At 41.9% G+C, this 27,619-nt stretch overlaps 1 protein-coding gene and 1 long non-coding RNA gene across 9 annotated transcripts; one reads left to right on the top strand and one right to left on the bottom strand.

The window, feature by feature from the left end:
• Positions 1 to 3,951: 3,951 nt before the first annotated feature.
• Positions 3,952 to 19,714, bottom strand: LOC108012515 (uncharacterized). 8 transcript variants are annotated; one of them, XR_010653947.2, is made up of 5 exons: positions 18,197 to 18,328; positions 9,129 to 9,187; positions 6,843 to 7,932; positions 6,719 to 6,784; positions 3,952 to 6,363 (listed from the first exon to the last, which is right to left on the bottom strand). It is a non-coding gene; the product is annotated as an uncharacterized lncRNA (long non-coding RNA). The 8 variants fall into 8 exon arrangements; XR_011604007.1 differs by adding an exon at positions 19,653 to 19,714 and having other exon boundaries at positions 4,390 to 6,363; positions 6,719 to 7,932; positions 9,129 to 9,184; positions 18,197 to 18,293; XR_010653949.2 differs by adding an exon at positions 19,653 to 19,714 and having other exon boundaries at positions 4,394 to 6,363; positions 6,719 to 7,932; positions 18,197 to 18,293.
• A 6,494-nt stretch (positions 19,715 to 26,208) lies between these two features.
• LOC108012784 (long non-coding RNA:CR43337) lies at positions 26,209 to 27,106 on the top strand. The gene is given in 5 exon segments (XM_065864941.2): positions 26,209 to 26,592; positions 26,594 to 26,782; positions 26,784 to 26,838; positions 26,841 to 26,880; positions 26,883 to 27,106. Coding segments are annotated over 5 exon segments (519 nt in total). The 5' UTR covers positions 26,209 to 26,560; the 3' UTR covers positions 27,086 to 27,106.
• Positions 27,107 to 27,619: the final 513 nt, after the last annotated feature.

Below are 27,619 nucleotides of genomic sequence, written 5' to 3'. Positions count from 1 at the left end.
AACAACCAACAGGAGACACTGGGAGCAACAACTACAACCACACCGACAACGACAACGATCAACAGAGCAACAATGCCCACAACAACCACTACGACTGGCCAGAGTTTTACGCAAGTTCTCGACTTTCCAGTTGTCAGTGATCTCATTTCGTTGCTTTTTTGGCAAAACTACCACAAAGGCTTAGAGGGGTCGACTACTCTGGGCTGTGGGGTGGGTATTTAGGGTATTCCGGCCTAGCAACAGGCAACAAATGATGAACACGTGTGCTGCTGGCTCTGGCGAGGAAGATATAGTACAAGGGCAACCACCCCGAACGGAATCGGGGAATCGGGGATCTCGGGCACCCTCCGGTTTCACACACTTTTTACTTTTACGAGCTATTGATGGCAGTGGCAATGGGCTTATGAATATGAATAGATCGCCCTACTTCCTACCTGAGTCGTCCCAAAGGTAATGGCAACTTAATAAGACTTCTTTTCGCCGAGGATCCGATCCGTTCGGGTTCGGTTTTGGTTTCTGGAACGGGGTTAACGCGACAAAAGCGCATTCGTACCATAGAAAATTTAATTAGTTGTCTGTTGGCTGCCTGCCCTCGGGGCATGTTTATTGTTGCGAAAATGGGAAAAATATGAGCCAGGAGGCAGGACCTCGGTGGTTGGTGCTGGATCAAAAGGATACATCTGCATATTGTCTGGCAGGGAAAACACGATCGAACACGATGCGAAAACAAACTTCAAGTAGCGCCGACCATCTGTAATTTATGCCCCATCTGCATTGTCCTCCTGGCAGCTTACAGGATTTTCACAGGGGTTTCTTTATTTCTGGCCAAACAATCTGAGCTCGATCATTAACAAGGTTTCCCTGGGTCCTTGTTTTCCTTTTACACCCTTTTTAATTGCTCCTATTCAGTTGGGATTACTCATTATTAAACTTGGGTCTTTCATTACTTTTAATTTTGATTGCAGGCGATAAAAGCTGTAACTGTATGGCCTTGCAGCCAAATATTTTGAAAAGTATTTAGTAAACATATTTCCTTTTTGGACATAATAAGATTTGAGAAAATCCACTTTTTTCCCAAGCCCTGCCCAACACATATTTCAACTTCACTTATAAACAACGCAATTTCGAAAAGAAAACTATCTCAAGGCAATTTCCTCCAAGTTTCCGGAACCATTCAAATCAGGATCTGGCTGAGCGCGTTTCCTTTGCGGGCCTGGTGATATAATCTCCGTGGGAAATTCGTGGAGGAAAACGAATCACACGAAAACGTGGCCAGCGAAGGCCAGCCCAAAACCGAACCCAAATCCAAGCCCAACCCACATCACCTGGCCAAGAAAGAGTACAATGGAAAGTGCATTAACAGAGCCTCCGGTGATTTTTTATATTTTTTCTGTTTCTCTATTGCGGCAATTGCGGCTCTTTTCTCTTGGCCCCCAGATGTATCTGTATCTGTGGCTGCAGCAGTATCTGTAGCTGTGTGGAGTGCAGAGCGAAGCTTTATGGCCAAAACCCCGACCCCCGCCCGCAAACTTTCCCGGTTAGTGCCACCAGTGCCACCGGCCACATTCCGATGCGTATCCGGGATTGTGAAATGTTTTCATTTCAAGAAACGGAGACACATTTACCGCCGTCTAGCGTCTGCAAGCTGTCTGTATCTGTATCTGAGCATGCACTGTATCTGTATCTGTTTCAGTGCACTCACAAAAAGTACCCTATATAAGGGAAACAACTTTAGAACACCCCTCTAGTAATTGTCAAAAAAGAATCTGTTTAACAATCTGAAGATATGTTTTTGAATATATTAAAGTCCAAACCCAACTGGGAGTACTTTTACAAAGCACATTTGGAAAACAAAATCAGTTTACTAAGTTCTGAAATAAAATGATTTCAACCTTTTACAATTTATGCCAATTTTAACACTTATACAGACAAATTTCGAGCTTTTATGAAGAATTCACCGAGTCAAAGTTGCTTAAATTTCCTTATTTAATTACAAACTGTTTCTAAGTGTATTCGCGAATGTGCTTTCGGCTGTTTCTCTTTCTCTTGGCCACTCTCCTTCGGATACGTGCCGCATTTTAAACAATATCGGCACAGTTCAAGCCAAGGAATCGGAATGCGATGAGCTAAGCCCGGTAGAAGTTTCTCCTGGCCAACTATTTTTGTATCTTGGCCATTTACAACACTTGGATCGATTCTATTTATAAGTATTTTATTGCAGAGAATCAGCATTCCTTCGAGCCGAGCTGAATTTATTAGAGGTATTAAGATCGTTAACAGGCATTTTGATGGATAAGCCATAATAAATATTTCTCGGCTTGGCTTCATACAATATACACACTCAAAGGCATTTGAAATGTTCTTAAAAAGTTTTTATTACTTATGAGTTCCATTAATTATATAACATACTTGTTCTGGAAGCTAAAAGCCAATAATTTATCTATTAAGATATATTTTATAACATAATTACATACTTAATAAATTATTTAAACTAGAACTCCTTGGAAAAAATATCATCCAGACTTGTAAATCGATTTGAAAGATTCCAATGCTTTAGTAGACATAGAGAAGCCGACAAAAAACCAAATAGTTCCGTCTTGTTTTCGTATAATTTTCAGCTTTGATCTTCGATCTTAATGGAGTATAACAAAATAACTGCCCACTAAATTACCATGCAAAGTGGCACATCTTGGGCCAATAAAACGTTTAAATTTAGTTACACAATGCATTCCAGGGCGGATTACAAATGTTCTCCATGCGGGGTGTCGTCGCTCCAGTTTGCAGTGCACATATCCACAGAATTCTGGGAAATCGGAACTGGGAACTGTGAACTGGGAAGTGGGGAAGAAACAGCTGCAGCTGCCACGGGGCATTTAGAAAGTCACCCCAAATTCGAGTGCCCATGCCCATTGCCACTCCGATTCCTATTCCTATTCCAATTCCTATTCCGATTCCAAATCCAAATCCATCGCATATTCTCGCATGTGTGGCAATGTGTTTATGTGTGTGCATGCTGATTAGCACCTTGGCATGTGCTATATGCTATATGCTATATGCCATGGGCTATGTGCCGGGGGCTATATACTAAGTTACTTATGTAAGCCAACGCGTGTTTGTGCTGGAAAATAATCAATTGGTAAATATGTTTATCACGACTTTTTCGGCCGCATAGCTTTCCACCTCTTTCCACCGTGCTCCACTTTGGCGATCGTTTCATGAATGAAAAAATCAACGGCGGGCTGGGAGTTTTTGGGTTTTCGACGGGGAGTTCATTGCCCAGGTAGATCGCTCCCCGGCGGGCCTACTTACTACAGCTACATGTATCGCTTATCGCCTCCGCAGCCTTATCAGCGCTTCGTTTACGACTGAAAAGGGCTTTTGTAATGGGCAAACAAAGCATAAAATACCAACATCAAGTTGTTTAGATTCGGTCGTCGCTGGCATGCTTGGAATGCTGTTTACCCAAGCGGGCCTCGAGCCCCAGCTCCAACTCCTCGCCCTCCATTGACTCCGGTTCCAATGCGAGCCGACTTCGACTTCGACTCGGCTCCACGTCCAACTTCCAACTCACCTTGGGATGACAGTCGAAAAAGAGAAATAGAGACAATATAGCAAAAGCACTGGCGCAGGCGCAGCTCCTACACTGGGCGAAATCCAGGCAATTGCTTGAATGCATCTCTAAAAGTTTCAATTTTTAAGGATATAAGGTGTAAAGAAAATAACTTTGATAATAAAAAGAAGCATTTTATCAAATATTAGGTTTTAAACAAGATTTTAAAATAACCCTAAATGAGACTAATGGGTTTAATTTGTTTTCCATCTGCTTATATCATAATTTCGAACACATTTGTATCCAAGTAAAAGTATGTCAGTTTTTTAAAATAATTTATTTACAAACTTTGTATCTCTTAGAATGTTACAAATGTTTTTAAAATACATCCATTTTATAATGGTCTTTTACATCACGAAGTGGTTTCTTATTATTTTAAGATAAATCCAATTAGTAATCACTCTGTGACTATTTTCATTTTCGAATTGTAATCCTTAAGATTAGATATTGCAATTATTGAATCAACAAAGATCGTTGTTTTTTATTTGTTACACTTTAGATATGGTTTTTTCTTCCAGTGAAGACCCTCTTCCCAGAGCATCGTACTCACCTTCGACTCCCCAGCTCCATCTCCTCTGCATCTCTCCCCAAAACTCGGATCGGTCGGCATTAGATCAAAGCTTTGTTACACGATATCGCTATATCGCTGTGTAGGCACACCAAACAACAAAATCGACCATCGGAATGTGGAATGTGGTATTCATTGACAAAATCAGCTTTCAAAATGATCTCACTTGTATGAAAAACAGTCAAACCAAATCGAAAACCGGTTTCGTAGTCAAATCATTGAAGTTACAAACGTTTTTCGTTCGTTTTCCGTTTTTCCTCTTTTGATCTGTTGGTCGTGGCTCTTACAAACACCAACCTCTGTATCTGTATCTGTATCTGATTCAGTGCGTTTTCCACGCACGTGCCAGGCTCACATTTAATAACTATAATTAAAATGTATGTCAAGTCGACCGAAATTATATGCTGCCAGTTAACACTTTAAACGAGGGACGCGCCGAGACGAGAAAGAAGCGGAGAAACAACGAACTCGGAAGATCTACAAGCGAGAATAAAAATACCTTGGGTAGCCTAAATATTTTCACACGCGCCGCGAGAGAAAAAATGATCTTAGGGTTTAGTCTTTCTTTTCGTGTTTAATAAAAATAGCACACAATTAGTGGCGCTGAGTTTTTGCTTTTCTGCGGGGTGGGGGGTTCGAACAGTAAAACGCTTTAGAGTTATCAAATTGGGGATTACATACCTTTATAAATAGTTTCTGCGCAGGCGCGCCCGTATTTCTTCCCATGTGTTCGTGTGTGCGAGTGTTTGTCTGTGTGTGTGGAATGCCTAACAACAAATACAAAATACACAATCTCCATTTAACAATCATTAATTTAGACGTCGTTCCAGCGGGAAAGAGAGGGCAGCGTGCGAAGGGAACGGTGGCGCTGCTCCCGCGATGATCACACGCTGCTGGGAATGGGGCCTGGAATCGGAATCGGAGTCTGGAATGGGGAATGAATATGGGAATGGGCATGGAAGCTGTGTGGGAAAGTATGCTCCGCCGCCGCCGCCGCTTTTGCCTCTGCCGCCGTCGACGTCGCTGAAATAAACAAGACCAAAAACAACAACAACGGGCCCCGAAAATTAGGTCAACATTTTTTCATTCACTCTTTTTTGTTGCTGCCATATTTCGACATACATATTTTGTGTGTTTAAGTTTTTAGGTATTTTTTTATTAACACAAACTTTCTATTGAGCGGGGAATAGTTTTTGTTTTTTCCCCTCTTCGTTTTTTCCACTCTTTGCAGCCACACACGAACTTCAGCAGACCGTAGCATTAACCGTTAGCTTTTTATAGCACATTTTATGGCAATCCGACGGGCGGAACTTGACAATACAAATATCATTTTTAATTGACATTTATGATGTGTATAAAAACGCTCAGTTCGCTGCCCCGTGTAACTCCTTCGTTTTTGGAATGCAAATTGATGGGCCTGGATGCATACCGATGTCCCATCGATAGCTTATCGATATTCCAGTAAAGGGTTCTTTTTTGCTGACTACGGTTTCCACGATGAACTGCAAAATGAACGGGATAACTGAGAGCGCAAAGAGAACATCGCACTGGAGAAAAATATTAGTGTAAATCAATAGATTATTCAATACTTACATTTCAAAATGTCTTGTTATTACAAAAAATATTTTAGTTTTCATTCGCCTAACAAGACCTCGAAATTAGGGATTACCCATCTTTACAGAGACTCAATTTCTTAAGTAAAATGAATCTTATAATAGTATCACTCTCCTGTGTTGTCCTTTTCTAGGGTTGTCACCTTTAAGATACGACTTGATTTTTTATAAAATAAAACAACGATCTATTTGATTATCTTTTAAAAACACTCTGTAAACACTCCTAGTTAGTATCTCACACTCGTACGATCACCCTTTTGAAGGACATTTTTACAAGAACATACTTTAATACTCTTTCCTCCATTCATTTCTCCGAGTGTTGTGCTGCTCCCTTTTCCCTTTGCTCGTGTGCGCTATCCCGCTCGCGCTCTCCCCTCTCGCTCTGTAGCTCTTTAAAACGGTTCTTCTGCTGTCGCTCCTTCTCTTTCCGCCACTAGTGCCGTCTTGCCTGTCTGGCAGCCGCATTCTATGCTGGTGGTTGACTTGTTGTTTGTGCTGAGTGATGCAACTTTTATGGCTGTTCCCGTTTCTGTTTCTGTTCCCATTCCCGTTCTGGCCGCTCACCGCTGTTCCTGTTAGGAAAAAACGTAAGCCACCGTGTCAGTAAAAAGGGGAGATGCAAGATCTGGCTCGAAACGAAACGGAATCGAAATGGACAAAACGAATCTGAATACTAGATTTTGCTGGTATATTTCAGAGTCAAAAATACTTTCTAGGCAGTAATCGAGTAAACAGTAATCCCAGCGAAGGTTAGGATCGCCGAGGAAAAAACTGGTCTCGAAAACCCACGCTCAATCGCATGGCATGACTCACGCTTGAAAAATTTCAATTTGAATTTGAATTTCTAAATAACACACACACAGCATCCAATTTCAGCTAATAAACGAGGGGTTGTGTGTGTGTGCTTGTGTGTGAATTCCGACTTACGAGTGTTCCCAGCGAAGGTTAGGTTTTTTTTCGTTTTGGGATGTCAATCGGCCGACGTCAAACAGTCTAAAACCAGAAACCAGTTTGAAGATCGTTCTTCTTCTTCTGCATTCCACACACATACACACATGGCACACTGAGTTCGAGTTTAGTTTTCCACTTTCCCCCCGCCTTCCAGTGTTATTTGAACTTTCTGGAATGCGGCTGTGGCTGCTCTCCTTGGAACCTCGCTGGAACTGGAACTGCTCTTTTCCAGCTCCGTTTTTGGTTGCTCAAGTTGAGTTAAAGTTAAAGGTGGTTTTTCGTTTTTTAATCGCCAGTTAAATATTGACTGTGCTGTGTTCACACTTTGGCATTTATTTTCTCGTCTCGGTTTTACTGCGCGAAGAGGAAGAGCAGCCGAGAGCTGCACGACCATGCACGACTACGAAAATTTTCTGAATGAATTTTCTTTTCCTTTGCGCGATCTTTCGTCGATCTTTCGTGTTGTGGAATTCGAAGTCGCTGGGGGCAGAGCAGCGGCAACGGCAGCGGCAGAGGCGCCGACTGCGGCAGCGGCGTCGGCAGCGACTTAACATTTTGAAGCCAACCAATTAACAGAGCCCAATTGGAGTATGCTCAACTTTTGCGCCTTGGCGTGGAATTCGGAGTCATTGGCAGAGGGAGGGCAGAGCAGCGGCAGAGGCAGCGACTTAACATACACCGTTGTCTGAGAAACGTTGAGAAGTTCAAAGAGAGGCAAAGAGAAACGTTCCTACGAAAGAGCAGCGGCGGCGCTCTCTTTCTCCACTGAGTTATCCAAAAAGTGGAGAACTGCTAAGCTGCTGCGTCGACGTCGGCAGCGACTGCGGCAGCGACTTCGAAAAAAAGTCATACCTTTCGAAAGTCGTTTTCGCGCGTGTGTGTGTGTATCTGCTGGATCCGCGGCGTGCCCGTGTGTCGGTGTGCTAGAAAGTTTCGATACCGAACTATGTTTGAAGTCGCACAAGAAACTTACAAAACGGCATTCCACAAACAAACTGAAACTGCCCCTTCCAGTCCTCGTCTGCGTCCTCGCCTTCCAAGCCGGCGAGAAAAGTATCTGTATCTGTATCTGTATCTGTGCTACTTTTGCATTTTGTCACAACATCGGTGTCAGCGCATAGCGCCCTCTCTTTCTCGCCCCCGAAAATTCTTCGGCCTCTTCTTCTTGCCTCTTTCCTATATGTTGTAATCTACGGAACAATAAAAAATGTTGTGTGGCTTTCGTAAGTGTCTTTTGGAATTTTTTTGTTTTTTGTGTGTTTGTAGCTAGTGGCGTTCTGTTTTTTTTGTTTTTCGTAAACAACTCACACACACACTGTGGAAAATTCGTCATTGAACGGTAAAAAAACAAAAATTCCAACGTGTTTGACTTTGTCTCTAGACAATCTCGCTCGTGTGTGTGGATTTTTTCAATTACAAGTTTGTAAATGGAATTTCTGAACTTTATGTGAACGAGGTCATTTACAACACACACACACACACAACTAAGTTTTGGGAAGGGCGCGGGGCTAAGGTTGCCCAGGGAATTTTTGTTATATTCGTCATGAACTTATTTATAGGAAATTCCATAGGCTTTACTTGTTATTTATGGCTGCAGATCGCTGGGGGGATATTTATATTGGGTCCAAAGAGCGGGGGAGTATCGTATCGGCCGGCTGACATGCATATCAAATGCCAAATGGGACAATCCCCAACTGCCAGGGAAAAATCACGAAGACGCAACTAAAGTAGCCTGAAGTGATCGGGGGTTCGGGAAAGTATTTCTGAGATAAAGTAAACTAGATAAGCCCAAAAGTTGATTTTCGCACTAAAAATGTAATTCTGTAAAGTAAACCCCACCGCAAGTTCCCATTTTAAGGGTAAGGGTCCTTCTATTAATACCACAAATGATTCAGATTCCTCGAGCCTAAGCCTTTTCACCTTTCGTGTGATCAGCAATTCCTTGAATTCCGCGGGCGCCAGGTGTATCTGTAATCGCCCACAATCTACCCAATCAATCCACCCGACTGTCCCCTATCAATGCAATCCATTGACGAGCTTTCGTAGCTCCCCCACTCCGGTAAAGTAACTCAGTTGCCGGACGATCGTCTGAGTGATAAGGTTTTCGGGGCGGCTACTTGACGCAAGAATTTCTGGAATTTCGAAAGCGTACACCGCACACACCTGTGGAGTCAACCTCTCGGAAGAAGCGGACAAAATGCCCATACCAGGCCAGGGCAGACCGAACGCAAAGCACGCGCTCGATCTACGGCTTATCAAAAGGCCCACGATAGGCCCATTTAAAGGCCAAACTACAAATGACATGTGATGCCATAGCCGTAGCCATAGCCACAAAATACCAAGGGTACGTAAATGTTTAAGTTTGAGTCACATGCCTAACACTTACCGGCCAAAAGGGGGAAAGAGACGGCCTCTGGCGGAAGTGGTAGCTTCTGTTGCTCTCTTCTGAAAAGAAAATGTAAAAACAAAAAGAAAATCAAGAACGGGCTACGGAGATTTCCCAATCAAAAGCCTTTTGGACTTTCGACTGCCTGTACTATTTACAACATCGACCACAGAGCAACGTCAAGACCATAAAAATAATTAATACACCTTATCAGCTGGCCGCGAGGAGGAGTGGGGGCTACCACTTGAAGACCCGAAGACCCGGAGCCACCTATGACGTGGAGGCATTGGCATTACTGTTTTTATTTATTTTCACCCAATGAGCGGTATGAGCTGCATGGTCAGCGATCGTACGGTAGATCCGATCCGATTCGATGGCAAAGAATTCCCCCTTTCGGTGTAATTACTTTTGGTTTGGTCGAAAGTCGAACCGAACCTAATGATAATACCCGCGATCTAATAGGGAGCACGTGATGCGCATACAGCCCACCGATCATTAAGAAGTAGCGCTGCACTGGAAAAATCCCCGGCTCTGAATCATGTGCGTTTGGGTGTGGTTACTACAGGTGAACCTTCTCTTCGAAGAACTATTTTTTTGGTACTTCCCCAATGATTCTCGCACTGAATTATAATTCCCAAGTCATTTTTCGGCTGTCAAAAAAGTTAGATATATTCTTTAGCAGCATTGATAGCCTGTTTTTTTTGAGTGCACTAGTAGGAGGCGGAATGAAGTGGAATCGGAATCGAGCTGTAGACCAGAGACTAGAGACCAGACCCCTGGCTAGACAAATTGCACATAATTTCTACTCGAGTGAGCGCGGTCAGCCGGCAAAAAGTGCACCGAACCTGCCCAAAACAACGGCAAACGGGATGGATGTGGATGTGGATATAGCCGGGGGCTATGTGGCTATATAGTGCTAGTACCACTCGGACTCGGGTTGGTTAGACGTCGAAAAAAGACGTCGACGACGACGCCGCACCGGGAGGATCCCAGCCATTTCATGAAAAATTATGTCGTGTACAATTTTATGCATGAGAGACTTGCACAGCAGCAAAAACTGGGCAGCGAAAAAACTTGGCAAAATTAACAGTGGCTCGTCAGTTGCATTTGCAGTTGCAGTTGCATTTGCACGGCGGTGCAGTCGGTGGTGCAGTGGCCGCCAGGTTGGAGATAAGCCGCTGACGCTGACGCCGCTGCAAATGGGCACACGCACACTCGAGGGCCATCAACTGCAACTGCAATTGCAATTGCACAGAGGAGGCACAGTGGGTGGGGTCGGGTCAAGACTGGGGTCTAAGATTTGTTTGGTTAAATTTATGAAAAGCATATAGGATAAGAACCTATTATGTATTTCGGTTTAGTTTAATCTGATGATAAAGATTTTAAAAAACGGATTCAATAATGATTCCAATACAATTTTTTGAGTTAAATATAAAGACAATTTTTTAATTGACATTTTAAATTAATATTAACATTTTAAGCAAACTATTGTTATGTTTTCGTAACTTGTCATACGTGAATAAAGTTTTTTTTTTTAAAGAACTTCAGTTTAACCCTCCCAGATGTTTAAACCACTACCAATCGCTTTCGCCCCACTGTGCTGGGGAAAACGAAGGCTGTCCATGTTGCGTTAGCATACAAGTGTTGGGCAGCGCCACAAAGTCGCACAATTGGAAGGCAAAAAAGAAGAGGAAAACAGCGGCGGCAGTGACAACAATTGGCTAACGAACCGCCCGACGGACGCCGCCCCACCCACCAGTCCCCATTTCGCCTCCCATTTCCATTTCCCTCATGAATGAACCCGATGATAGTGATGAGGGGCAAGGGGATGGAATTTGAATTGGAAGAGAGGGGGAGGCGCAGGAACCGGGGCAGGAGTGGATATGGAAATGGTAGTGGAAATGGAAGAAAGCGCAGTCGAGCGTCTTGCCGCTTGCATCTTGCATCCACATCCACATCCACGCCACCCCGACCCAAATTCCAGTTGGATGCACTGGCCACCGCCTGCCTTTCTGCAGCCACAGTTTCAGTTGCATCGGTATCTGTATCTGTATCAGAGTATCTTTATCTATGTCTGTCTGTGCCTACAACCCACCGCCGACAGCTTCAAAAGCACCGGACTTCTGCTCTTACACGGCGAGAAATAAGTGATCTTATAATTGATCTGATATTCAAAATGTGTATTATAATATTACAATCTGCAATTAATCTGCTTCTGATCTATTAAAGCTTTAGGTTATCGTTTGTTTTACGTGGGGTTCTTTACATCTATTAATAATAGTAATAATATTAAAAAGATTAACATTCAAGCCTTTTCCCTATGAGCCCAGATATACAAGGATTTCTAACTATCAGTTTATAATAAAGGTGAGCTAAAAAGCTTAAAGATGTATCTCTCCAGGAATCCAGGGGTCAGTGGATATTAGGAATTTCTACACTTAGGATCTACTAAAATCCAGGTGAACTCTCTAGGAACGAAAGGGGTGTCCTCTTTCTTTCAAGCGCGAACGGCGAATACCCTATTTGATGGCATTCCACATAAGGCGGATGCAGACGGACCAAGAGCTCTCTCTTCTCTGGTTGGCATAATAATAGCACATTCCACGGCTAACAAACTGGCTGCAATCGGATGTGGATGTGGCTGTGGCTGTGGCTGTGGCTGTAAATGTGGATGTGGATGTGGACGTGGATGTGCATGTGGCCAAGTAGGAGTCGCAGTCGTCGTTGGAGTTTGGAATCTGCTCCAAATGTGGGCGTCGCCCGGGGCAATGCGTACTCCGAGGTGCCCCTTCCCGCCCCTATTCGCGTGGCCCCCGCTGTCAACGCATGATTTGCTTCCCGCTTGCATGTCCGGATCTGATGTATTAATGACATTTGGCCCAGTTTCGGTGTCTCCATGCCCCATGTAAAACGCAGCGTGGGGGGACTGGGGATCGTTTGGGGGACCGCCACTGCGACTGCGACTGCGAGTGGAGGAGGCTCATTCATATTCATAAATTTAACGTCTTTTTGCGTAAGCCTCGCGGCGGAAGTAGTGCCCCTCCCACAATCGCCACTCTTTCTGAGACCCATTCATTCGCCCTTTTTCGCCAAAGCTAAAGCCAAAGCAAAGCAAAGGCAGCCAGACAATTTGCCGCTCTATTTTCGATGCATTCCCAGCCAGAAAACGTCAGACAGACACAGACACAGAACGAAAGAGACGGCAGGAGAGAGTGCGAAAGAGATGGGGCAGCCATACAGCTAAAGTTCAAAGCACTATTGAACTCGGGGCCCAACAAAAACAAACTCCACCAAACACTTTCGCCATAAATAGCCGCCAGTGGAAGCGGGACAGGAGGATCGGAATCGGAACGGACTGGGTTTTATCAACGGAAGCCACAGTGGGGATACATAGTGTGTGCACACAGGCCTGGGGGATGGGGATACCATATAGCGGGGGCCCGAAGAAGTGAAAACAAAAGTGACTAATGCGAGTGTGCGAGCATTTCCGCTCACTTCCGGTGCGTCCAAATGAGGAAGTGCTGCCAACTGCATTTTTGGAGTGGCCAACATACAAGCACACAGAGAGAAAAGCAGTGTTACATTTTGATAAAAGTTTTTCTTGGTTTCCAAATATATGGTTTTTGAACATTTATTTTGGCATATTGCTGCCTGTAACTAGTATATGTAACACATATTTATTTTTTACAGTGCACAAATCGGAGAACGAACAGAGGAAGCAGCCGGTGAAGAGCCGTAAGTAGGCAGAAGACTCGGCTGCTGATGAAGAAGAAGTTCCGAACGCCCCAGCTATAAATAAAACCCAGCCAAAAGCCGCCAGGCCGGAAATAATGTGACCAAAACCAAACTGAGGAACCAAATACGAGGTTGTGTGTGTGGGTGGTGTCATGTGTGGGTAAACTAGTGCGAATGTGTGTGAACTTCATTCATTCATAATTGAACGAGGTATATAATCACAGTTGTAGCCAAAATAGTAGTGGGCAATAGGAATAAATCAAATCCATTTTTAAAGTTTACTAGGTAATATTAAAAGGTAAAGGCAAGGTAATAAGGTATGCCGTGAATGATAGGAATTCTATAATCGTTGCTATTTTATCACTTTGATACTTTTATTATTAAGTTCACAAAACTCATTTTCATTTATAGTGCTTATATTTCACTTTTAATTATAGACATATTTATTTATTTTGGGTTAAGTGGTGTAGTCGCCTACCGGAAGTAAGTATAATCGAGTTTTTATTATTTTATTACCATAATTTTGAGCTCAATCGTGAATTGTAAATAACGAAATCAGCACATAAAGGGGATTTGGATGGGGAAGATTCTCTGTTATGTTCAGGGCGATTGTGACAGTTCCCCATCCCCATCCCAATCCCCGATCCCCCAGATCGCCGATCGTATTGAATGGCTGACCCCATAACAAACAACGACAAACGATAGAGATACGGATCCGTTCCGAACTTATCAGTTATTGTTGATGGTGTTGTTGTTCCTGTTCTTGTTGTTGCTGTGCTATGCGTGCTCAATGAAATTTCATTGAAATTTAGAACGAATCTATAAAATGCAGCGAAGCAAGCCGTCGGGATAGGTGGGGGGAAATGGGGAAATTGTGGAAATGGAAATGGAGACTGGAAGCGGGAACCACGGTGCGATGTTTGCCAGAGATAAACCAAGAACACGGCAAGAAATATTTTCGAGTGGGGTAGATTCGATTGGAAGTTGAAAGTCGTGGCTGCAAAATCTTTAGGAATTGGTTTTATGTTTAGTAGTTAAACTAAACTGCCTCTGATTTTGACTACAAATTTTATAATTTTGTAATCGTTTTTGACTTAAGCTATTTTTAAATCTTACGGTTTTGCTGCTAAGTAGGCTACATTTTTTAAAAAGCAAGGTCAGCCTTAATTATATAGCCAATATTGGATCAAATAAACGTAGTTTATGTTTAATGATAACAAATATTCAAATAAATCACTAATCTTTTCAATACTTTGGTGGTTTTAAATGAAATCTTTACTGTTCCCCCCATATTCATCTTAATAAAATATTATATTTAAGTTCTCAAAGTATTTCAATGTGTATTTCATAATTTGTGTGCACTTTTTTCAGTGCATCGGCAGCATGAACGCATTTGAGGTTGCTGTTGTTTTTGTTGTTGTTGGAGTGATGACACGAGACGCCGACTTCGACGCAGGCAGAGGCAGCGGCAGCGGCAGTGGCAGAGGCCGAAACAGAGGCGTGGGAGAAGAAGGAGGCGGGGGCGTGGTGAGGGGGCGGTCGTTGTTGCTGCTGCTGCTGCTGCACGAATTTATGAATGAATCGCATTCGTGTGTGCGTGCCATCGCAATCGGCGCATGTGTGTGTGCTGCGCTCGCATTTAATGAATGAAAATCGCAGGCAGCGACAAAAACATAATACACACATGCACCCACACTCTCGCACACCCACTCACACACGCTCGTGTGCCCATTATAGTAGTAACGGAAGTAAACCGAGCAACAACGAACACAACTAACTCATTCAAGTCCAAATGCGAGTGTCTAAATAAGTCGCTGAATGCCCGCTTGATTCCAGCTACTTGTCCGGATTATATGGGATTTGATATGGCACATGGTCGGGTGTGAATGTGTGTGGAGATATAGTCGGATCGGATACACAGTCCTCAGTGCTCAGCCACTTGAACCGCGCTTATTTGCCTGAATTGTCCTAGAAGGGCGGTGCTCTAAGGTTCCACTTAAATCGGGAGACCTGTATCTCCTTTTTAATAAAATAATCGGGCTTGCCTTGCATTATAATATCTTGAAGATAGGCTTCAGATATTGACTGGACCATTATAAATAACTGTTTTAGCGATACAATTTCAATGCTTTAAAGAACCCAGAAAATGATGTAAGAAATTTAAATATCTGTATACCAAAAGAGTCTGACTAAAAAGAATTTCAAGACTCGGCGCAACTCACTATACAGTTTGCTAATTGCGTTTAGTCACCGAAGAATTCTCCAGAACTCTGACGTCCCTTCGCGTTTATTCAGATTAGAGGAAGGCGCCGTTTTTGATAGTTCCCCGAATGGGAAGTAGGATTTGCACATTTGCAGATTAAGTCACGGACGACCTATGAACCACCGCCGATGACCAGCTCCGTATCCATATGCAAATAACGCCAGAAACAAGGCCGATAAAGCGGTTCTACTTAGTCACTTTCGGGAAACACTCGATGAGTGCATCTGAAGGGCCGCGGCGATCAACGACCGACCGATTAGGAGCGTATATATAGTCCGTGAATAAGTATGGAAGTATGGAAATCGCCAAAACTTACAGAGAACTATGACGCACAGACCGGGACTATATATCCATATATCTGTGTAACTGTGCAGGGCCTGGTCTTTTACGAGTTGATATTATTATTGGAGATGCGGCGGCGATAAAATTGCAAAACAACTACTGCCCAGAAGGGAAAGAGCCGTGGAAATCGCAGCTGAAAAAAATCAACAGCCAAATGACGCACAAAAACTTTACAAGGTTGTCTGCTGCGGCAATGTAAAGGGGCGGTGGGAGGTGGGCGCTGGGCGGTGGGAGGCCAATGTGTACGTCATCGAGAGCTGAATGAAATCGAAATTGGCTCGGGCCATTTTACGTCAGAGCCAAACAAAAAAAGAAGCGAGAAGAAAACTAAACGATTTCCAGCCACTGCCGCGATTTCCTCTCAGATCTCAGATCTCAGGTCTTGTTAATATTTGTTTGGCCGCGTATTTAGATTGCGATTATTTATGCCGCTCGATGACGTTCGATTGTAAAAGACTTTGGCCAGCGCCTTAATTGCGCCAACTGTGCGCCTAATTATGGCAGACACTGTGGCACAGTTATACAGCCGAATGGCCATACGGAATATAGCTGGCAAAAAGGAAAGATCCGTCGCGGCATTTATAAATAAATGGTTGTCTATACGAAAATAACTAAACGGATCATTATCGTCGGACATGTGCGACAGCGTCTGGTCAATTAAAAGCCATAAAATGTCATAAAGCATCTGAGATATAGGGTGTCTCTAAAATACTTTTTATCAAGGAGTTAAACAGTCGGAATCGTTCTTTTTGGTTACCAGGCGTATACTTAATATTTCCCAACTTTATTTTTATGAGATTTTTGCATAGCTTGTATTTTAAAATCATTTTTAAAATTAAATTTATGAAAAAAACAGTTCTAAAAAAGTGTATTAAAAAAATGTTGGTTTTAGGTAGCGGATACTTGATATTTTAAAGTCTTCAAATAAAAATAACAAACGAAAAATCTAATAAATCGACAAATATATCTAATACTTAAAAACATATTAAAAAAGAAAATTTATTTATTCTTTTGAGCAACCCACTTTAAATTTAATATAATTTTCTTACTAAAAGTCTTGTCATTTACATTTGTATTTTATTTTTGAAGTGAAAGTAACTTGCTAATTGGAGGCTTGGCTAACCATTCCTGCCCAACCAATTTGTAGTTAAACCCTTAATTTCTCCGCCATTATGGTTTGGTTCCCACAAACGAAACGAAATATTCGTGTCAAACCGAATCGATCAATCACGAATATGGGAATATGGAGCATGTGGCTGAGCGTTTAACTTAATTTTACACCCTGAAAACTTAAATATTTTAATTCTTGCCTCGTGTTTTTTAATCTGCAGCAAAGATCGGTTGTTCGCGGATTTGGGTTATGCGATTGGGATCAGATTCAGCGACGAATGAATGATAAATGCGTAACACTCAAACTGGTTAAATTTTGTGAATACTTTGATCTTGTTACCGCTGTTGTTGTTGTTGTTGCCCTGCCACGGGCTGTGCCAATCTTAATTGCGCATTTAAATTTAATAGAAAGACAGAAACTACAAAAAAGAAAAAACTTCAACACAACAATAACTATAAACACAGATACACATGGCGACCCGTTTGTCAGTTCAGTTCAGTTCAGTTGATTCCGTCGATGCGAACTTGAGGCTCGAAAAAGGCGCCTCCAAGTACAGCAATAACAATAACAACTAAAAACCATTCAGAACTGGGTATGGGTATGGGTATGGGCATGGGTACACCCCCGGCCCCACGAAATCTCGAGAAGCCCCGAAAAACCCCTTCCGAAAAACTATTTCATGTGTGCCCATCTGTATCTGTATCTGTCGGCTCTGTATTGAAGCTGCGCATATTGCGCCTTGGTTATTTATTGTGTACTATACGGCATGGACAATACGCAAAGGGGCTGCAAACTTATTTTGCGCACTAGTTTTTCCGCTCACCAAATTACCGCGGCGCTTTGGCAACCCTAATGGGTTTCAAATTACCCGAAGCACACAAAAAATATTAATAATACTCGTTATAATGATCAATTATTGAATTAGGTAAATTCATTTAAAAGCGCTAGATCTGCGGTAACTGGGTTGCAGTAGTTTTTTAATGCCAAAGTTACAATCAACCTATTATTATGATACAATACTTTTTAAGGCGATAATGTTTAAGCTTCTAAACATTTTCAATAAATGTCTTGAAAAATTTATGATATGCTTTAAGACCTAAAAGTTTTTCAAAAATGGAGCTAAAATTACAAAATGGTGCATAAAATAAAATGTCTTACTTCTTACTTATTTTTTTAAATTAAAAATTGCATTTTTGAATTAATAAATTGTGGTTGCTTTGCAAGATATTTAAGGATGTAGGCTTTAGCGAAGTTTGCCTGTAAATGAATTCCCCCGAATAACAGTAAATGCCAGTCTGGCAACGCTGCGTGAAGAGAGCAAGCTAACGGAAAGAGAATTTTCGGTTGCGTATACTTGATATTTTGTGGTGCGCAAAAAAGTCTCACGAAATGAAGGCTTTCAGGACACATGGCTGCGCCGCCGGCGTCGCAGTCGCTCTTCTTGTTTTTCATTCTTCATTTTTTTTGAGGACTTGCAGTGGAACAGCTGTTTTGTGTTATGGCAAACAGCTGTTCGTGCTGCACTCACTCACGCACACTCACACGCGTGCACTGCACATTTTCCCACACGTAATAATGAAATAAAACATTTTTAAACAAATTGCATTCAATACTTACAAACAAAGGCCATTAGACGGTGATTATATAAGCACTAGACTGCCAGCCCTGACAACTGAGTGAGATGGCGATGGTGATGGTGTTGGTGTTGGTGTGCCTGTTGGTGTGTGTTGGAGAGTGTTTTTTAGTGTGGTTGAGTCTTGTTGAGTCTTGGTGTGTTGGTGTAGCTCTGTTGGTGTGTTTTTTAATTTTTTTCGTTTTCCATTCGCTGGTGTTGGTGTGCGTGTGTGCCAGTTTAGTTAAATGCTGAGCATACGCACTGAAATATAAAAACAACAACAACACCAACAGCTACAACAACTACAACAACAACAACAACAAGGCTGGGCAGATAGGCAAGTTTGCCTTTTAGTTGTTTCTGTAGTTTACTTTGTTGTTTTATTTGTCGACAGCGGTCTGACTGGCTAGCTCTGGTCTGGTCCCCGCCCCCTCGTAGCCCCCTTGCCCCCTCCGCCGTCCCTGGCTATATGTCGTATCTAAAACATTTGCGCTTTAAATAAATACACAGAGGGTATTATAAAAAGGCAAAAGAAACGAGGAAAACTAGTCGCGTAGAAAAAACAGCAAGAGCAACAGCGACAAATTAGTTCAATGCACGCCGCCAAAAGAGTGTGTTTATAGAGGGCTTATCACCTCTCGACGGTCTATAAGGCCCACACCTCTTTTATGGGGTGTTTGTTTTGATTTCTCCTATATCTCGGGATCTTCTAGGGCTGACGTTCATTGATGTATTCGTACATCGAGCAGTCTAGGGCACAATTTCATTCATCATCATTGCCATCGCCTTAATCATCATCAGCGGTCGTAGTCTCGTTGTCACTGGTACAAAGTTCATATATATGTACATGCAATCAAATAAAATTTTTTTGATTGTATAAGTTCACAGTTTCTTTGTGCGCCATTTTTTGTTCTTTCCAAATACATACATATGTATGCCTTTTCGGGTTCTTTATTTGAAATGTATTTAGTGTTTTTTTTTGTATTTACTTTTCCGCTTCTAATTTTAATTATTCAGTTGCGAGGCTCAAAAGTCGCGAGCGAGTTTGTTTTTAATTCTTGTTGTTGTCGCGTTTTTTGTTGTTGCTCCCCTAGTTGTGTTTCTCTTTTTTTTGTGCTTTGTTAAATACGTCGTTTAAGTTGCTCTTGGCTGGCTTGCTTTGTTTTCTTTGCAACTGCGTCGCAAAAAAGTTGCAAATTTTTTTTCTTTTTTTTGTGTTGCTTGAAGCTAATTAATAATTGGGTACACTACACTGGTTTTGAAACACTTTGAGTTTTTAAAGACTTTAAATCAAAGGAATTCAGGTACGTTTACAGTTACTCTACTCAAAAACCCTCCAGACAGTGTGACCAGACGACAGTCCTATTCCGCTACTCCACATCCACAGCCACACTCTGCAACCACACTCCACAGGCACACTCCACACTCTATAATTCCCAAGTGCTGAGTCCGGCTCACCGCCTCCTCCTTCTTTTCGTTGGCGCTGTCGGTGACGTACTGAAACAAATGCCTCACGAAACTTTAGTTTGCGGCGGAATCAACGACACACCAACACCAGCGGGCAGTTCACACGGACGCGGGTACTCAGCTACGAGGCACACAGATACTGGGACACAGCAACAAGTATGAATGAACGAGCGGTCGCCGCCGCCTCTGCCGACGCCTCAGCCGGCGTCGCCTGTAAGTGTGAGTTTGCATGTAATGGTTAACGCCACACAATCGGGGGATTCGGAATCGGCATCGGGGGCCTTCGGAGGGGGGGTGGAATCTAAAATTTTTTAGCCCGCTCTGTCTGCTTTCGTTGTTGCTGTTGTTGCTCCTCTGTGTTCTGAACAACATAGCAAACAAACCTCGCACACACACTCGCCCAGATACTCTCTCTATCCCGCTCTCGCAGCCATCAAAAGCCTAGCTGTTCGATTGCATTGGTGTGCGTGAGCGGCGTCTAAGCACAGCGAGAAATTTTCATTAACGAAACGATCGAAAGCAAAATGGCGGATTTTGCAAAAGCAATCATAACGGATATTCGCACGGTATGGTATGGAAATTGGGGATCACAGTTTTTCAAAAAGGTCTCAACTTATTTACATGCACTACAGAGTTACATTTGCTCACCCACTTTTAGTTTAAATAAATCTTTCCGTACATTCAACTCCTTTAAGACTTATACTGGGGTTTCTTTGCTCCTAACATCAAAACATTTAATATAAACTCATTATAATTTAAGTATTTTTATAGGTCGGTAGGGATTGTGTTATTGGAGAAATAAAAATATTTGTATTGGTTTCTTTATTGTAAATCGAGCATAAGAATTGCCACTTCTTTTAGGGGTTTCTAAAAATGTTTCTAATCGGTTAATAGCAGCAGTATTTTGACATTGTGTGATCTACAAGAAGTAGATCAGTGCTAAATATATCTAAACTACATAGATCTGACGTTTATTAATCCTACCGTTTAGCAGACCATAGTGCATGTTCATGTACAAAAGCATTTAGACTATAAGCAAACAACAATTAGTATTAAATGCTACTATTAATAAGCGTAAAACGAGTTTATTTTTATTGATATCAGCATTGTAAATTGTGCTGGCATGTGAGAAAGGCTAACTGGAATCGATTCAAGGCGTTTCTTATGGTTGTACTGTGTCTTATGCGATGAAAACGACAACAGAAAGAAGATTTATAAATATGTTAGGACTAATTAAATGCAATTAAATTGGAATTGAATGCAATTCAAGATGAAATGAGTAACGTTGATTAGAATATGTCTGGAATCAATTAAATTGCACTCAAGGCAAGTTTGTTGAGAGGATACTAGATAAAACGCTCCGTTCCAAAATCATAAAATCGATTTTTTTGCCAGTTAGCCCAAGCTGTACTTGAACTCGCACCTCAGCCGGCCGAACTTTACCCACTTTGCGCTCAGTGTAAAGATTCACACACATACGCACACGATCAAAAAGCAGCAACAAAAAGGCCCAAAAGAAATCCGACAAAAAAGAAGAAGAACAAATTCCTGTGGCAGAGGCGCGCGTATGGGGAATATTTCGGGGGTACGAGGGATTGGGATTGGGGATTGGAATTGGGGCTTGGGAACGGGGATTGGGGGTCTGGGGGACTTGGAGAGCTAGTTACGCACACTGTGAAGATACAGATACAGAACCAGTCAGTGTGCCATATGAAATATGTAACATCAAGCTCATATCACAAGCAAGCGACAGCGACGTTGGCAACTCACCGACACAGAGATACAGATACAGATACGGATACTACTTCTTGTGCTGGTGGTGGTGCGAGAGGGCTCTCTCTGTGCGTGTGTGAGTGCCATGGGGGCAATAATTTCTTCTAGAAAATGAATTTCAGATCAAATCATATGTCACCCACCCTTCATGGCTGTTTAATGAAAATAATTACAAATTAAAAACCTAAGTTGGCCCCTTAAATTACTTGTTAAGATTCCATTTCTGTGGAGAAGAATTCTTCTGAGCCCGCAATTCGGCTTGATAGCCTCTCCCCTTCGCTGCCCAATTATGAATTTGATCCTAAATGCTTCGAGTTAATTAAACGCCTTAATAATAGTCCACGTGCTACTGCTGACGTAAGGGTCGTCAGCAGTAATACGACAACTCATAGGGGCGTGCACAACATCCAATACCAGTCCAAATAAATACAAAATAAATAAAAAACGCCACACACCGATACTTTGTTGTGCCTCGGTATTTCACTTATTTTTTCGGAGCATTTCTCACGCACACCAGCAAACAGCCAAGACTCTCGCAAGGGAAAAAATATTTGCAAAATTTCTACGCCGTATATATATTAATTAATAACGGAACCCTTTAAATAAGCCCCCAAGTTGAGACCACAAACTATCTTCAGTCGATACCTGAACCAATTAAGGAAGGATTAGGAGCCTTTTCTTCTTAGGACTGTACCCCCACCCAAAATTCTTATTCGAGAGCGCATCACGTGGTCACCCACCCCAACCACCCCACATCCCCCGAACCCCCCAAAAAACAGCAATCCTCTCACACACAAACACACTCAAAAATGCCCACAATCGCACAAGAGAGGCACCCGAAATTAGCAATAATCTCGCCAAGAGCGAAACTCAAGCAAAAAAAATAATATATAAAATTAACAACAAAAACAAAATACAACAATGAAGAGACCGAAAAACAAAATGGCTGTCAGGTGTAGAAATTTCTGCGGACGTGTTTAGTTCCAGTTCCAAAAATTCCGGCCATTTTGTCGCCCATTGCATTTGCATAATAAACTGCTCGAATTACACACAAATCGGAAGTGTAAATATGCACACTATATCTGCATTATTGTGTATGTTGTCTATATGGCAGGCGCCTTCAAAATGGCGCCTGTCCAGAATGGCGCCGATTTTCTTTGTAACTCAGCCCTATAATAATATTTTCCCCATTTCCGTTTGATACTCGATCGCCGATGAACTTGAAGCACTACTCGATATTATCAACAATAAAGATGTCCCAAGCAGCCATTGTTGATAAACAGTAAGGGAAGCCAGTAGAAGAAAGGAAAATTAAAACATTATTAATGTTTTCTTATTAAATTTACTTTGATTTCATTTTTTTATTATTTTAGATTTCCAATAGTTTGCTTTTAAACTACAATCACTTCATGTTATCTACAAAGCAATGAAATTTGAGAACCATACAATTTCATTACATTTTTCCTTGGTGAACAGGTAATCCTGAAAGTTTTCTATTAATCTCCAAAATGCCAATATGCTTGCACACCTTAAATTGTATAGCAAAGAATTTCTTTCAAAACCAGAAGATACATGGTGTATATTTCCAAAATTACAATAATTTACTCTATAATCCCCAACTACATCCAATACTTTAAGATACTTCTTAAGTGATTTTACAATATGCGCATTATTTTTCCTACTTTTCAATTAATACGCATTAGATTTTTTAAGTGGTTGTTGTTTCTTTGCTTTAAAAAAAAAGAAGAGTTTTTAGTTTCCTTGAGTATCTAAGGATTTAATTTAACATACTTTAAGTACTTGTAAATTTATCATACATCCTGAAGTTCAATTGAGGGTTGGAACTGAATTGAGCTCCATTTTCAATTTAAACTTTCAGTGGTTGTCAATATAATAATACGTTATTTGTGTTTCTTCTGCTTAATCATTTCATTATTTTCTTCTAGAATATTTACTCTTATCATAGCTTTTGGGCGTCCAAAAAACATGGAAAGCGCCACCAAGACGCATTCCAAGTGCCTTAATTAGTCAAAAAGTGGTCTGATTGAGCTGAATGTGTCGCAAGTTGGCCGCATAGTTACAACGATTAGACATTTAATCAAATTTGACCCGAATAATTGGCATTCGGCGGCTATTGGGCTGCACGTACACCTCGTTTGCATCCGAATCCAAGAGATTCGACGGGCGACAGCCTCCATTAAAATGCCCCACTAACTGCATTCCAAGAATTTACAAGTCAAAGATCGAATGTGCGCCGCTCAAACGATAGTGCCCCGCCCCCTAAGCCCCCAGCCCCTCCAGCCCCCTTAACCCCCATGAGGCACCCCTTAACCCCCCGGGTGCCCATCAGCATCATCAATAGCCAGATGCATTGTGTTTCTCGAGCGGAGACTGTGGGTCCAGGGCCACCGCCAGCGATCAGCAGACAACAAAGACTCAAATTGAATAAATAAAGCGCAAGATTTATGCATACGAAATTAATAAATTGAAATATATGTACAATAAGTATTAGGCGCCAACAATGAGCTGAAATGCATCGGGCATTTAATTTTTATACCCACCCATCTCCATCTCCACCGCCCGTTTGGAGTTTATCAGTGGGCCACGGCCCGAAAACAGAAAGACCGAAACTGAAACCGAAAAAACAACAGGGGAGATTAACATTAACACACGCACAACTACAGTGCGAGAAACCAGATATGAATTATGTGCGATAAGAGCCAGAGTGCAGTGGTGTCAAAAAACAAGAATGGAATGGTTAGGGCTCGAAGAGCGCCCCTGCACCGCACACTGGAATACCCTGGGTGATCTATGTCGCCGATGGGCTTGCGGTCGTGGTAAGTCAGGACTTTAGTTATACCAAGGTTTCAGAGGAGTGCACTTTCTTAAAAAGCCACTCAGTGTTAAAAACTTAATTATAAACAAAAGGACAACAGAAATATCTATTAATACCATACCAGGACATAATCTCGGGTAAGTCTGTTAGAGAATACTGAAGTCTCTAAAGGACTTTTAACCTTAAAAGTTTATTTAGGAAAGTCCTATATTTATTAACTTTTCTTTTCATAAGGTTGCCAATATAGGGATAAATACATTCTTAGGGTTTCTTGAAGATTAAGGGAGAGTGGGAATTTTATAAATACTATTTCGATTCAAGATGACATCTTTGGAGTCCCTTAAAGCAAACTAATTCCTGACTTGATGGAACTTCAGAGTACCGAATAAATTACCTTAATAAGAAATCTGAGCCTTACATACTTGGTTTTTCCAGGATCACTTTCTTCAATAGATGGTCCTAGGGTTTATGCCCACTTCATAAAGAGTATTCCGAGTAAGAACTCAGAGCAGGGTGATGAAATGCGCGGCGGAGTGTCGGCGGTGCAGCGTGCAGAGTCGGCTGCATATAATATGAGTACTATGCTATAAGCCAGACCAGATCCGATCAGCCGGCGTCTGCGTCGGCGGAGGCAGAGGCAGCGACGGCAACTGCGACTGCGACTGCAACTGCGGCAAGTTTTATGAATGAACGAGTGCAACTGCAACGAAAAGAGACGGGTAGAAACTTGGGGAGCTTGTGAATGGCAACGCGAGATCGAACTATTGTAATTACTACGAGATTATGCAAAATGCATATGCAATTAGTGGCAACTCCCCCTCCATCCACCCCTTCATCTTGCTACTTCTGAGTCATGGGGCAACTGGTTTGACTTGACTGGCGGCCTGAGAACCTAAAACCGAACAACTGAACACCGAACACCGAACACGCCGAGAACAAGTACAACTGCTGGTACTCGCACTCAGTACTCAGTACTCCAATATGAACTCATGTGATTGGAATTTCTGTGCCGTTGCCGATGACGAACCACCGACCAATCGCACAGAAGCTCTAGAAGATTGTGCAATTGTGCCCCAACCTGTTTGCCACTTTGTAGCACCGAGTATTCTCCAATCTCCGAGATGCAGATGCAGATGCACTTGCTGCGAGTCGAGGCGAGTCGAAACGAATCAAATCGAGTCGAATGGAATGGAATCACATACATAAATCCGACAACGGGCCATAGCCATTGTCCCTCGTTTGTCCAACATGCACATTCCATTCTTTGAAAAGCGATCAATGCCAAGTCAATAATGAAACGATGCCGATCCAAAGCGATCCGATGCGGAGAAGAATATAAATTTCTGGCCTATCAGTTGGCTCCGTAAAAGAGGGTACCGAAACACTGAAACACTGATAATAATGTCGCCTGCGAGAAATTCCTTTAGCGGCATTTAGGGCCACTTAATTATGACCCCCCCGCGTGCCCTCGCTCGGAAAGTAAAGAAGAGCCCAATCCTAAATTCCTGGAATTTCGACTTTGACTCTTGTTAAATAACCAACTGCTGTATTTGTTCATGCGCTGGCCCTTCACTCGGAGAAAATAGGGCATGCATTTCGAGAAATGCATTGGGAATGCATTTTTAGAGGGCTATCAGCGGAAGGTATGCAGAAGCTAATAGCAAGTAAAAGAAGAACCTGACTTGAAGCTTAGGTTTTGAAAGGGTTGTTGGATACATTTCGGTGTTTAATGAATGTGGTTTATTGATGTACTCTAATCCAAATAAATTAATTATTGAATAAATACGCAAATTGATTTTTCAATTCTTTAAGTATTTGCTTTAAGGATGGCATTACTAAAAACAATAATATTGTTAGAAAGTATAAAGTTCCTGTATCCTCAAAATAATTATTTTAAAAAAATTAAGGATTAAGAAAAGCTAAGGTATATACTTACAAACCAACTTTAGTAATTCACAAAACGTAGAAAAAATTAATTTATCCAAAAATTAAAAATGAAATATATTTTTCAGTTCCCAAAATAGATAATAAAGTAAATTAAATAAGGAAAAGCGGCTACTAAGTATTTCGTATGACACATGAATTAGGAGGAATTTGAGGGCTAAGCTGTTCCTATTTTATTCGAGTGCTTACCCCCCTCCTCATTTCAGATCTGGTGGTTACTCTGGGTTTCTTAAGGCCTGGACTATGATTGTCCACGAAATTGGCAAGGCGAAAAGGTGCTTCAACATCATAATCCTGGGGATCCGGAGATGGCAGGCCAGTTCGAGGCTCTGGGAGACTTGGTTCGATGAACCAATTAGATCAAACAACTTACACCACACCACGTACACACACACACACCTTTACTGGGTGCAACAATACAACAACAGAGGAGAAGACTGCGAGAACAACAAAAAAGAATTCTTTACGAGCCTCGCTCCGGTGCACGGTCATCAAGTCAGCTCGTTCAACATTCAAGAGGCATCGATGATAATATTCATTCATTTGATCAAACCGCCGACGATGTCGACGGACGGAGATGCAGACGACGATGGAGACGACTTTCATTATGGGCCTGGGTCTGCAAGCCTCAACGTGCCCCTGCAGTTCCCCCATCTGAACTCCCTGCTCCCATCATCATCAACCTCCTTCTACTGGGAGGCCGCCCAAAACCAAAACCAGGCAGTCCAAAACCAAAGTCAAGAACGGCGGGGGAAGTACAAAAACATATTGCCAAAGTAGCAGCAACAGCAAAAGCAACTACGGCAACATCATCGGCCAACAACAGCAACACGAAGAATCTCAACAGCAGCATTATGCATCATTACACTGACAGAAAAATAGGGAAAGCGAGTGCCACTGACACTAAAAATCGGTAATTGGATCAAATGGGTATAATATGAATACTGATGTGTAGATTATAGAGCTTATGAAAGGTTTTACCTATATACTTGTGTTAGTAAATAATATATTTTTGTGATACACATTATCCTATGTTTTAAGATCGTTTTACATGTGGTAACAACCCTATATCCATATAACCCTTTAACCTATCAAATTCCTTCATTGTACTTAATTGATACTTGTACTTATTTGTAGGCATTAAAATTGATGAGGAAAGGAAATTTGTGGAACGGTTTAGATTATATATGCCGTCTTTTAATTAGGTTTTTCCGATGTAACACCATTATGGAGGCATCAACTCAATTTAAAATATAGGAAATTGTACAAATCTTTAAGTAAACATTTTCAGGACATTATTTGATCCCAATTGTCCTACTTCATCAATTAAATGCCTAACTTTTTCTAGCAGTGCACTCAATCGACACATTCACTTATAGGTCTCAAAATCGATGAGAAAAAGAAA

Source organism: Drosophila suzukii, chromosome 3 (genome assembly GCF_043229965.1).
Source record: "Drosophila suzukii chromosome 3, CBGP_Dsuzu_IsoJpt1.0, whole genome shotgun sequence".
Lineage (NCBI taxonomy): Eukaryota > Metazoa > Arthropoda > Insecta > Diptera > Drosophilidae > Drosophila > Drosophila suzukii.
Note: the sequence above shows the minus strand (reverse complement) of the source record. Positions and strands in the feature narration are given on the sequence as shown.